The sequence below is a fragment of the Mesoplodon densirostris genome, chromosome 9, assembly GCF_025265405.1.
Source record: "Mesoplodon densirostris isolate mMesDen1 chromosome 9, mMesDen1 primary haplotype, whole genome shotgun sequence".
Lineage (NCBI taxonomy): Eukaryota > Metazoa > Chordata > Mammalia > Artiodactyla > Ziphiidae > Mesoplodon > Mesoplodon densirostris.
In genome coordinates, this window is record NC_082669.1 from 11660634 (window position 1) to 11674744 (window position 14111).

Here is a 14111-nt window from a genome sequence, read left to right on the forward strand (position 1 = left end):
AATCTTATGCTTTGACCCATGTCACATCTTGTCAATCAAAGTTTCATCAAGCTCACTTTAGCAACCAAAAGCCAAATAAGCCTGTGGTTCTCTTTGAGGAGAGACATCCTCCTCCACTTAGAATTTCAACTGAATTCAGGGTGTAACTGATGGAGAGGCAGGATCACCTCAACACGTGGAAGACTCTCAAACTATTAACTTTTTCGGAGAGGTAAACGTCATTTTCCCATCATTTAAGGCATCCAAGCAGACACTAAGGACTGTTTTGTTGACATCACGGGACAAGATAATTTGTAGTTAATCATAAATTCCTTTAACATTGTTATATAAATAGGAGTTTATTGTTTACATACTTTAGCTGCAAATCCAACTTCTCTTCTCCAATCCTCCTCTCACTGCTTCTCCAAGTAAATCAGTTATATCTAACCCACCCCCTTTCATCCCTTCAAGAGCAAGGTTTAAGCCTCCAAGAATAGAATATGTATTAACTGTCAACTATCAGAGCAGGACTAGGACTAGATTCAATATTATGTTTATGTTTTTCCATACCCCAATTAATATCTTTAAAAGTAAAAACATAACCTCTCCAAACAACCAAAAAATTAAAAACTGTGATGAGTTCCCAAATTCTAAGTATTCTCTTTTATCACATGTATTCGGTTCTCTCAGGGTATGATTTTAAATCAGTTATGCTTAGATTCTAACTAGGTCATATGTGAATTCTACATTTTCATAGGTACACATCACAGCTACAACATTTTTTGGATGAAGGTATTCATACAGGCTTTTCATAACAACATAAGAACTATAAGATCATGAAAAAATAAAAATATTTTCCAAGGTGAGGTGTTGTTTTGTTTTGTTTTCTGGGTTTTTTTTTTTTTTTTTTTTTTTGTAACAATGAAAACCATGTCTTCTTTTGACAGAGCTGGGAATAGTCGCAGACCTGTGTCTGGAGACAGGAGACGAGGGGATAATTATTAGGACAGAATAGGCACCAAGGCTCTTGGCAGCTTACATATCATGTGCTATGGCAGCAGGCATCACCCTCCCAACTACTGTTATTTCATTATATTTGCGTGTGAGTTGTCAATGTAGAAATATATTAATGCAAGGAAAGAAATTATATAATCATAGACTACCTGAAACAGATAAGAAAGTAAAACTATGAATTAGAAGAAATCATTACAAATATGAAATTTTGTAATAATACTTGATCATGGCATATGAGTAGTTGTATTATTCTTGAGGAAAAACCACTCGTGTGTAACAAATGATACAGCAGGATTAGCTATGTTCACATATGGGCACCATAAATATATTCCTAATACCTGGATAAGGTTAGTGTTTTTAGCACCTCAATCTCCCCTTTTCCTACTTTGATAGTTAGAAAATACACATAGTCTATCATTTACATAGGAGAAAATGTACACAAATATCTAAGAGTTACCTGTTCCTAGGTTTGTGAGAACATGGACAAATCATTTCACTTACCCTGGTATCAGTTTGTTTTTAAATTTACAAAATGAAAAGTTCTGGCTAATTATTTCCCCCTACTTCCAATAGGCTACGATTCTATTCAAAAGTATGTTAAGGCATGTAGATAAAGGTATAGCTTATTCAGTCTCAGTACTGAAGAAAACATAAGAATGAAACTACTGAATAAATACAAACACCCACATGACCTAGAAATTAGTTTGAATAGAAGTCCTTAGCAGATATTGTAGTTAGGTAGAATCAGTTTAATGCTGCGGTTCTCAGAATTGAGTGTGTATTGCAGTCCCCCAGAGTACTTGTAAAACTCATTACTGGGGTCTAAACCAAGAGTCTCTGATTCATTTGGTCTAAGGTGGGGCCTGAGAATTTGCATTTCTACTTAGTTCCCAGGAGATGCTGATGTGGCTGGTTGAGAAGCCACCCTTGGAGAACCACTCACATAACCTACACTTTCAATTTTAGGATTTCAAAGTGCTCTGGTTTTAAAATTGTGATAGATGGTTTTTTATTTAGCATGCATATTTTAGACTTGTTGAAAATACATGCCACAAGTGTAAAACTCCTGTAACTTCCTAAATGTAGGGCAGTTAATTGGTGCTGGTAAATTCATAATAAAATATATATTTCTTATCATCATTAAATCCTTAGATTAGGCTTTTATATAGGCAGAAACAAAAATTTCAGTGTATATTAATGGTAAGAAAATAATAAGTACATTTCAATACAATGACATTTGTCAAGTGGAAGCTTTTCCAGAAACACATATGGTCAAGGAAAGAATGCCACTTATTGCGGGGACTCGCTCACCTGTACGTGTAAGGACCTCTTTGCTTAACTTTAATTTTGCTGCTGTTAACTGCCACCTCCTCTGGATTCTGCACATCAAAGATCCAAAACTGTCTGTAAACTGTTGTGCCTGTTTTAACCCAATTTTTAAAAGCAATTGTACCTTCTTCAAGGACAGTTTCCTATGAAAAAGAAAACAAGTTTGGGTTATTTCTTTGTAGTCAATATGGGCAATTGTGGGAGTTTAAAACCATTAATGAGTTAGTGAAAGAACCAAGCTCAAGTATCTTGTTTGTGAGAACCTCTGCAACCTGCCACAGGTTGCGACAGAAATGTTTTCAACACATTTGATAGCAATCTCGTCAACCTTTTACAAAGAGAATCAGTGTCTAATAATGCAGATATGTCTGTCGATTGTGAGGCCAACCATTAGCAAGCTTTACAGTGACCTTATGGCAACATTGCAACAGTTTATAACACAAGTTATTAAGCTAATTTGAAGCTTTTCCAAAAATTTCTTATCAGATTGAATATTAATTTCTCTTCTGCCCTCAGTGAGATGGATTGAAGAGGCAAAACAGAAAAACGGAGAGAAAATTCTAGTGGTATTGGAAGCTTTTTCATTTTCTTCAAAAGTTGGATACTTCAGGGGAAAACCACTTAATATCTGTTAAATTAAGAAAAACATAAGTTTGACTTCTCCCCTTCAAAATCCTGCTCAATGAGGCTTTCCCAACTCTCAATACATTTGCAGAAACCTACTAGTACATGTTTCCAAAAATTACAAGTTTAATTCATTATTATTAGGTTAATACTTTTTTTAAAAAAGGATGAAATAAGGAAGTTTTCATGTTAACCTTTTGTGAAATCCATTAAAAATCTTTGATGCTCCTTGTCATAAAGATAGACAAATAGGAAACATACGAATGACAGAATCAGAAAACCCTACATTTGAAATCTCTCTTGTGCTTCAGGAGCTGGGACTGAGTAGAAAGTCACCAAACCCCTTGGGTCAATTTCAGTATCTGTAAAACGAGGGAATTATCATAGATGCTCTCCTGGATTCCTTCCAAGGCTTTCACTCTCTGGGCAGGAAGCCTATGAAGCTCTAGTAGCTAACGCAGACAAAGGTGACTTTGTAGCAAGCAGTGTTTCTAAGTAAGCACCTTGGGAGGAATGCCCAGGTGTAAAGTTCCAACTTACCTAGCTGCCAGAGGAAGAGGAAGGAAAATATTTCACACAAAATGAGCCTAATAAGACCTATGAATACAGGGACAGTCTGACTTCTTTGTTTCTGTCACCTGGAAGCATCAATTCATAGAATGATGGATCAGGAAAGGACAGTGAACATTAGCACATTTTCTAGGAGAGCATGCTGAGGCTCTGAGAAACCAGGTGTCTGGCCCACGGGTAACTGAGGCAAATACCTAGAAGTAGAATCATGACGAGGATCCTAATCTCTGACCCTTAGGCCGGTCCTCTTTTACACCGCATTTTTACTATTTTTTGTTCCTGTCACCTCTGCACTTAGTTGGTAGAAGTCAAGTTAAGTTTCATATCTTCAGGAAACTTTACTTATTACTTAGTGGAGAGAATAAGGGAATTCCTTAGAGAAGAACAGGGCATCAGCTAAAATGCCTTTACAAAATCCTGTGCTGTTGCAATCATTGCTGTTGCAATGCAATTGGAGCTGCTAAAGCAATGTTAGATCTTCTTACGTTTTACAAGCAATTGTCCTTGAAAATCTTTTTATTTGCTCCTTAAAAGTCTATTTCCATAGCAAGCTCAAAATTAAGACAAAATTGTGTACAGATAAAGTATTAATGCTATTCTTTTAAATGTAAAGGTGTTTACCCTAAATGATGGGGCTTTTGAGGCTGAAATCTATATGGAAGCTGAAAGCTATGTTAATTTACCCATTTCAAGAGACTTTATGAGGGGAAAACACACACGAACATAGACACATACACATTATTACTCTCACACTATAGAATGTTAAGGACTAATGTATATAGTATCAATTGTTTATCATGTACCTATCAAGGCACATATTTTATTTCAGTTCTTAATGAAAGGAGCTCAGTAATGTACTTGGCAGGACAGAAAACTCCCTAACTCTGATGCTTGTGCATTTCATATCAAAAGACATTGTAACTGTATCATGCCTTTCTTCTAACGCCATGAATTACTTTGTCTTATTTGTTGACCTAGAGATTTTTTTTTAATGGGGAAATTGAAACACAAAGAGTTGAAATGAATGTATTGAATTACTAGCTTTAGAATTAGGGTCATCTAACCCCATCCAGTTTTTAGAAGTAGAAGTGGGTCCTAGAGAAGCAGATGTCTGATTCAATGTTGTATGACAATTTAGTAGTAGATAATGGAGAATCTGGCTTTCACTCCAACCTTGTGTGGTTTCCATAACACCATGGTTTGTTCAGAGACACAGAGAAAAATATTGAAGCAGTCAAAATAGGAATGAATTTCTTCTGATCCTAACATTATCAAATGTACTAAAAAATTGTATAGGCCTCTTTGACTACCAAGGCTAAATATATCATAAGTTCCTCTAAAAGGAGAAAAAGTTTTTATGTTCTTTGTGAATTTAGGAGGCCTTGATTTTAAGTTGACTTTGGACTCTCTACCCCACCTTGCAGATCTTTTACTAAATTTGAAGTACAATGGTGATAATTATGTGTACAGAAAAAGTAATATAATTTAACATCCTCTCACTTGGCTAATATGTACATCAGTATCTGTCCCTGACTTTAAGTGTTCAGACTATCCAGCCCTAGTAATGTGTGGATGCCAGCCTGATGATTGCCACATGACAGGGTCTCCAGCTGGGTTTAAAGCCACTTACCTTGAAACTTCTATTTTGCTACATTAATTTAAAAGTAGATATATGGGACTGTAATGCCCTCTATCTAATCACCGGGTCACTTGATTATTGTTGTTATGGGAAAACAGTACTCATCAACTTTAGTGTAACTATTAAAATGTCCTTGATATCTTCCTATGCGGAAGTATATAGAATACATATGTAGAAAATATATCGTCCCATTTCTCAGGGCTCTTACAGAGTACCCAGAGACGGAATCGTATATAGCAGATCTTTTTTTTTTTTGGCCACGTCATGTGGCATGCAGATCCCAGTTCCCTGACCAGGAATCAAACCTGCGCCCCCTACAGTGGAAGCGTGCAGAGTCTTAACCACTGGACCACTGGGGAAGTCCAAGAGATTTTAATCTATGAGTAGATTTCCTTAGCCTACTCCCAGCCTGACCAAGTATATTGGCTTCTTCACTCAAAGCCTAGAGTGAAGTCGTTAACAATGAAATAGATACTATGAGTTTGATTCCCAGTTTGGTCACATGCTAACCAGTTAAACCTGGGCAGGTTATTTAATTTCTTTGTACCTCAGTCTCCTTATCTGTAAAATAGGGATACTAATAATAACATTAGATTGAACTATATGAAAATAGTATTTTTGAAAGTCAAAATAAGTGGAATATATTGTAATTAAATATTTATCCTCAGAGGTTATTGTAAGAATGAATAAATGTGAGCACTCAGAACAGTGTTAGCACATTCAGTAAACATTGACTATTATTATTATACAAATATTCTCCACCCCTTAGAGGGAGAACTCTCATCTCACTTACTTTCCAGATTGCTTTAACTACTTCGTTCATAGGATTCCTGTCTAAACCAGTCATGTGGCAATAACTCATGTAAAATCCTGTGACACTACTTCTTCTGTTTAATCACTTTTCTATTTATTCTCCATCCAGTGAAATAAAAACTTCCCTAAAAAGCAGAAACATATTGAAAGGAGTCTTTATCCTCTCTACTCACTATTACAATTTGTTCTGTTTAGGACCAGTTACAAGCAGTCTTCCCATGTTCAAAAAATATTCTCCCATGTGTGTACATGATGCATATGTGTGTGTGTGTGTGTGCATGCTGAGAGAGAGAATGAGTTAGAATATTAGTACCAGTTGTGTTGAGAGTCAAAAAGTGGTTTTAGTCTCAGGTTATCAAATCAACAATTAAACCACAGAATAATATTTGGTGAAATGGATCAGATTTAATGTGTTTCTGAAACTCAGAAATCAGCTGTCAGGAGTTTATGTAAGAACCTAAAATGGGAGATTTTGTATTTGGCATGAAAAGTAAACTATGTTGATATTAAATTGGGCTGGAGGAAGAAAATTACACATGCTGATCTGCTTTTTCTTAAAACATTTTAAAGTGATTTTATTATTGGAGCTAATATGCAAATATATGTGTTTAAACCATGTTATTCTGCTATTTAAATTAATAATTTGTTTTAGATTATTTCATGTTCTTATATATTATCATTAAATTTAAAACAAATGCTACCATCTTTAACAAACCTATACTTCTGGCACTTTTTTTGAGCTTTTTAGATACTATAATAATGTAAAAACTATTTTACCATATCTGGAAATGCTCTAAGCATATATTATGAAATTAATATAAATATAAATTAGTTTTACTATTAAATATGTACTGTTGATTTGAAATTCTAGTTGTTTTAATGAACATAAATAATTGTTATTTCAATTTATTTTATCTGGAAGCATTTTTTTGGCTACTGAAGGATCATTCTTTTCAAGAATGGGAGAAGGAAATGATGGTATAATTGAATGATTGTATAATTGAACATTAGTTTTTAATTGGAAAAAAGGTATCTTTAATTCCCTTCTTGGTGTTCTACAGTTAATATCACAGGGAAATTAAATTAAAATGATTTGAAATTGCCTATGTTATATAATATTCACCAAACATATATCAAGTGACATTAACAGTGTCAAGTGATAAATTAACCTTTGTAAATGGTGGCAGAACTTTGACCTTTTTCTGAAGTCCTTTGATAATTTCTACTTTCCATATTCGTGGCAGCTCATGACATTGACTTTAGTGTGTCTAGCAAGAGTGCATAAACCTGCTGGGCCCACACAAATCTACTAGGAATCAAAGTCTAAAATACTGGTAAAAAAGTTTCCAGTTATAATGCATAAAAAGCACGAAGTCCCTAGAAAATATCCCTTGGAAATAACGAGTAAAGAAATACATATATATACATATACACACACACACATATACACATGAAGTAAAGTGTATGGACCAGTTTAGGCCATTTCAAAGGCTGGTGTAGGGTGCCATCTTTTAGAAGTGGAAGGTATCATAGAGTCCTAATTCTATATTTAAAAATTAGATAACAACATGATATGATTTTCTGATCTTTTTATTTATTTTTTATTTTTTTATTTTTTTATTTTTTGCTGTACGCGGGCCTCTCACTGCTGTGGCCTCTCCCGCTGCGGAGCACAGGCTCCGGACACACAGGCTCCGCGGCCATGGCTCGCGGGCCCAGCCGCTCCGCGGCATGTGGGATCCTCCGGGATCGGGGCACGAACCCGTGTCCCCTGCATCAGCAGGCGGACTCTCAACCACTGCGCCACCAGGGAAGCCCTGATCTTTTTAAATTAAGCACTTCTTTTTTTTTTATGGCGCTTGTATGCAGGTAATAACTTTGCCAATTTGCTACTAGTCCGTTAAATAAAGCAAGTAATCTGCAATGAGTTTCAATTGTAGACAAAACTGACCAGTAGTAAAACTTGTATATATTTGTAAAATAACAGAATTAACCTAAGTGCTCTGAGTCAGTGGTAAGATACTTGGCTCTCTGGGATTACGCATAATTCAAAGATTTGACTTATACTGCATGCCGAACAGATACATATGCCAATCTCATTTAAAAAATAATTTTTAAACTAAATAAAAAAGAAACAGTTTTATTTAAATAAAGAAGTCACAGCATCTTTACATGATTCAAATGGGCAAGATCATCATGGATATATGAATATCTGAGAGCAAACTCAGGCTTAGTCTTAAATGTACCACACAGCCCCTGACCATTGAAGGGATTCTGACGATGTCTTAGTCTGTGGATATTGAGCTGGGTTACAATGTAAACCAAAGATTGCAGATAACCCTCATTTCAAAAACAAGAAGGGAAAGCACTCTATTTCTTTATTTTATCCCTGCTTTGTTACCCTACCCTACTGAAATTATACTTTCAAAGTCATTACTGGGCTTCCCTGGTGGCGCAGTGGTTGAGAGTCTGCCTGCCGATGCAGGGGACATGGGTTCGTGCCCCAGTCTGGGAAGATCCCACATGCCGTGGAGCGGCTGGGCCCGTGAGCCATGGCTGCTGAGCCTGCGCGTCCGGAGCCTGTGCTCCGCAACGGGAGAGGCCACAACAGTGAGAGGCCCGCGTACCACAAAAAAAAAAAGTCATTACTGACCATGTTCTAACCATTATTTCCTTAATTTTCATCCACCTGAGATCATTTTATTCTCTTTCCCTGAAAATTGGCTTCCTATTAACTTCCAAAAAAATGCACTCTATTGTTTTCATTGCTTCATATAAAATAATTTTACCCTTTTGTTTTTGTCTTCCAACCTACCTCTGAATGCACAAATCCTATAGTAATTTCTCTGCCCTTTTGTCTCTATATTCAAATATATAAGCAAATCTACTGCTTAGTTTTATCTGTATTCTCTATAATAATGATCAAATCTCTTGAGCTCTGACCTCTGAAATATACACCGATGTTCATATCAAATCGCTTTGATATGATATCATATCATTTGACATTTGATATCAAATGTCTGTCTTTTTATTCTTCTAAGGTATACATTTCTATCAATAACAACTGGACATCTTGCAGTTTGTTCTTTTTACTCCTCTCTCTCCCTGTTTAGTCCTCTATCCCATTGCATCCCATCACCCATCAGTTCTATGTACCCCACCACACTAGACCAGAGTGCTTTTTGTTATGTGCAGACTGTGCAAAGATCTTTCTAAAGGGAGTCTTAAATTCTCTTTGAAAGTGGTCATGTCCTACATAGCGCTTCCTGTTTTTGGTCTCCTCACTTTCCAGTACATTCTATTATAGAATTATAGAGTCCAAAACTGTGTAAATCATCTAGTCTCTCCCTTCAGGTTCCCTAGGTTTGGAAACTAACTCGACCTTCTTTTGGCTAGGTGAGTTGGCAAGTTGATTTAGGGTCTTGTGACTGAAAAATGGGTAAAATAATAGTACCTTCTCATACATATTTCTGAAGATTAAATGAATTAGTATATATGCAGCTCTTAGTAGGACTAAATAAATGCTTTATTAGTATATTAGTATATAGTATGGTATATTAGTATTTATAGTATATTAGTATATTAGTATATGGTATATTTGATATCAATCTCTGAATGCAGAATTTGTTATATCTAACATCTACCAGAAAACATACACCATCTATTATTGCCTATCATTTCATTAATTAGTCTTCTGACTGACGTTCAAAAAGCTTCCTAAATCTTACCCCATGTTATTATTTTCTAATTGTCTCTCCTGTTAATCCTATATTTTGGGCACATTTTTTAATATTCTTCTTTCCCTCGTCACAACATTTAGTTGCATTTCCACAACTTTTCCTATAGTATTAAACAGTCCTTTGACACTTTTATTCTTTGGACATTCAAAATTTCATACTTCAAAATCCAATTCAAGTCTCACCTTCTTCCTGAAGTTATTGAATACTCTGAGAAAGTTCTCTTTCTAAATAATATTTATTTTCTATAGTATATGCTTGAGAATTCAATTATAGAGTTTCACAGGTCTCTGTAGTTTTTTACAATATGCTTTCCCCAGTTAAAACTTATAGTTCTTGAGATAAATATTTATTTTATTCTCTCTTAGCCTCTATATAAAAGCCAATTTTTGATGACTCAAAACACTTATTTCCTCAGGATTAGCCATTATGAACTTAGAGATAAATATTAAACAATTAAAATAGAGTCTGGCACCTCTCATGCCATCTAACAGGGCCTAAATGAATAATATTGTTGAATAATAAGAAAGAATAGATGATCACTATTCAGCTACAGATGATCAATTATGTATCAAAAAATAATCTTAGTCTAAAATGCTGTGCACTGGAAGATTATTGTCACTTTTCTATTCTGAAGATTTTTCCAAAAAATAAGTTATAGTCTCTGTGTTAGAACTGATCCTGTTCTCTCACCACAGAATATACAGAAGAGAAGCAAGTTTATAGAGCAGAAAGGGTGTTGAACAATGGCAATTCCCTCTCGCACTATTAGATACTCCCCACCTCACCATCACCTGTCTGTCTCTATTGAACTGTATTAAAAATAGGGCTTCCCTGGTGGCACAGTGGTTAAGAATCCACCTGCCAATGTAGGGGACACGGTTTTGAGCCCTGGTCCAGGAAGATCCCATGTGCCACAAAGCAACTAAACCCATGCGCCACAACTATTGAGCCTGTGCTCTAGACCCCGCGAGCCACAACTACTGAAGCCCACGTGCCTAGAGCCCATGCTCCTCAACAAGAGAAGCCACCACAATGAGAAGCCCGTGCACTGCAACGAAGCGTAGCCCCTGCTCACCACAGCTAGAGAAAGCCCACGTGCAGCAACAAAGACCCAATACAGCCAAAAATAAATAAATAAATTTATAAAATATAATAATAATAATAATATCAAGAAAACTGGGAATTCCAAGGAAGGAGATGGAATTTAATGTATATTTTCAGTTAAATGAATGAGGTTGAACATTTTGCAGTCTGTTAGCAAGAGAAAGGACAGAAATGGCTATACTGTTATTAAGCAAATATAGCATGCAAGTATAGAAACTGTACCTAAAAATGTCCTATTTTTAAAAAAATCTGTTATACTAAGACAAGAGCTATAATGGTACAGTGAGAAAAGTTTTTAAATGTAAAGACTAAGCATTTTAGCTAAACCAAAAAAAAAAAAAACATTGGAAAACAGTAACTTCTTGTCCTGGGTAACTAGATTTGAAATTAAATCTTCATATTTATTTGTCAATTAGGTCAGTGTTTTAGTGAAATATAATTGTAGGGCTTCCCTGGTGGCACAGTGGTTGAGAGTCAGCCTGCCGATGAAGGGGACACGGGTTCGTGCCCTGGTCTGGGAAGATCCTACGTGCCACGGAGTGGCTGGGCCCATGAGCCATGGCCGCTGAGCCTGCACGTCTGGAGCCTGTGCTCCGCAATGGAAGAGGCCACAGCAGTGAGAGGCCCGCGTACCGCAAAAAAAAAAAAAAAAAAAAAATATATATATATATATATATATATATATATATAATAGTATATGTTTATACTCCTAGTTAGAGTAATATGTTAAACATGGATGAATGGATGAGACAGATCAAGGTCTTAGCAGGAACAGAAATTGCAGCATGAGTTGGTAGTCTAGCCCATTTCCAGATTCAGTTCTTCTTGTTCTCCATGTGCACTGTGCTTACTAACATCTAGACTGCTGACATCTGAACCAGGCTGACAGCTGAGGCCAGCATTCAGATATGTTTTATTTGGCTAGCATTGTATTTTAAAAATGAACATATATGCCTTGGGCAGAGCACACACTTTTAAATTCACAATAGTCCTTGTCTTGCTTTTACCTTGTTCTTGGTAGGTCCCCATTTTTTTTTTTTTTTTAAACCTTGTCTCCAAACCCCTGAAGCCATTTGAATTTGCCATCCCTGGTTTAGGACTTCAGCAGATCTACTTTTCTTTATTCTAGTTTTCCTTCTCTTTATCAATTAAAGTTGGTGAGTATGAAAACGAATTAGAAGGAACTAGGATGGGAGATAAATTCTAGTTTGTTGTACAAAGCCTATATATTGTCACTTTATTTTTAGTGACTTAACATATAGGTGACTAAATATATTTTAGTCACTTTTATTTTCAGTTTTGTTAAAACTACAGTTGACTTGTTACATATATACTAGGATATGTTCTACATAACATTTCTGGAAGCATTTTCTAAAAGTCAATTATCAAACTTCATCAATAAGAAATGTTCATAAGACAATCATATATTATTACACATATCATATAGAGCAGTTTACCAAACAGAAATAATTTTTACCAGTTTTACCAAATATTCCTACATCAATATTAAACACAATTTTATTTAAGTTATATATATATTAAATATGATTTTATTTTCTCAACATTAATCAAAGTGCAACTATTTTATAAATGTACCCTCACAAATAACACTCATTTCTCATTCAAAAGCTTATCAGCATACTCTTTTAACATAATTAAATGCAATTATTTCTACTTACCTGCATACCTATAATAGTTTTTTATCAGAAATTAAATATTTAGACCTAAGATGACAGTGCATTCATATAGAATATGAATGGTAAAATATACATCATACTGTGACCACTTCTCTATCATGTAGAGTTCAGTAGCTCACAATCACGTTTGTGTTGGAGACACATGATTGCCAGTTACAATGAAATAACAAACAGCCACCCTAAGCCAAAAAGGGATGGAAGATAGAATGAATCAGGATGGCAAGAAATATTCTTGAAATTACTTGTACCTTTTTAATTGTCTTCTCAATAAGCATGTCTCCAACTGGCATTAGAATACCTCCAAACACAGCCAGGACTGCGCCAATGACAGCACCAGTGATGAGCCCACTGTTTCGATTGCAGCCCATTTTTCTTGTTCAGGGAAATAACTAAGGTTCAGCACCTGTTTCTTTCAAACTCCCAGGTCTGATGCAGGTGGTTTCCAAGAAGTCTGGTTCTATCATTAGAAGGAGATCATAAAACAGAAGCATAAGTAGCATACAAAAAGATCAAAGTACAAGGAAAACACGCAACTGAAACAGATTACTTTGCCAGTTATAAACAAATGTTTTTTTTTTAAAATAAAACTTTCTAGGTCTTGTCCTTTCTTGATATGACCTACCTACCAGTGGTAGAAGTAATAAATAATGTCACATAGAGCAGTTCTTCAAAGTTCTCCTCTTTAAAATTTTCTATGGATGATTAACATTCTGAAATCTTATCTAAGGAGAATATGCTTACTGTACTCTCGCCCTCTGCCTACCTTGCATCAGCCTGGGACACTTACGGGCATCTTCACCCTCTATCTGGCTTCTCCACCCCAACACAACCATCTGCACCCTAACTGGAGTTCTCCTGCAAACTGAAAGTGGGTGGACTGATGTCTATCACATCTAAATGCTAAGCATTTAGTAACAGATGTTTTCTTTACCTTTTTCACAAATAGAAAGATACGGATTTTACTTTATTTTAGGAAATAATCTGATGAGTCTCAGAGGAATCAATTCTTGTAATCAATTGTAAGCTATCTGTTAAAACAAAAAAGCATGAGTAAATTGGGAAAACACATTGTCAGAAAATTAGCACTAGACTACTCCCTAATATCATCAAAATTATAATCACTATTAAAAGAAAATTCCACTTTCATCAATATTGACTTCATGCCTGCATTCTTTCTTATACACGGTGTTGAAAACATTGAAATATTTTAAAGAAGAGTAGTTCATTTTCAATTTCTTTTTTTAACATCTTTATTGGAGTATAATTGCTTTACAATGGTGTGTTAGTTTCTGCTTTATAACAAAGTGAATCAGTTATACATATACACTTGTTCCCATATCTCTTCCCTCTTGCGTCTCCCTCCCTCCCACCTTCCCTAACCCACCCCTCTAGGTGGTCACAAAGCACAGAGCTGAACTCCCTGTGTTATGCGGCTGCTTTCCACTAGCTATCTATTTTACGTTTGGTAGTGTACATATGTCCATGCCACTCTCTCACTTTGTTACAGCTTACCCTTCCCCCTCCCCATATCCTCAAGTCCATGCTCTAGTAGGGCTGTGTCTTTATTCCTGTCTTACCCCTAGGTTCTTCATGACATTTTTT

General features: G+C 35.7%; 1 protein-coding gene across 1 annotated transcript in view; it reads right to left on the reverse strand.

Annotated features, from left to right (window-relative positions):
• The window catches only part of LOC132495670 (platelet glycoprotein 4), a 61421-nt gene that overhangs the window by 17939 nt on the left and 29371 nt on the right, over positions 1 to 14111 (reverse strand). Inside the window, exons 2-4 of the mRNA XM_060107553.1 lie at positions 13441 to 13537; positions 12758 to 12966; positions 2305 to 2465 (exon numbers count right to left, since the gene is read on the reverse strand). Of these exons, the coding sequence (XP_059963536.1) occupies positions 2305 to 2465; positions 12758 to 12877 (281 nt within the window). The 5' untranslated portion in view covers positions 12878 to 12966; positions 13441 to 13537. The remainder of the gene's footprint in view (positions 1 to 2304; positions 2466 to 12757; positions 12967 to 13440; positions 13538 to 14111) is intronic.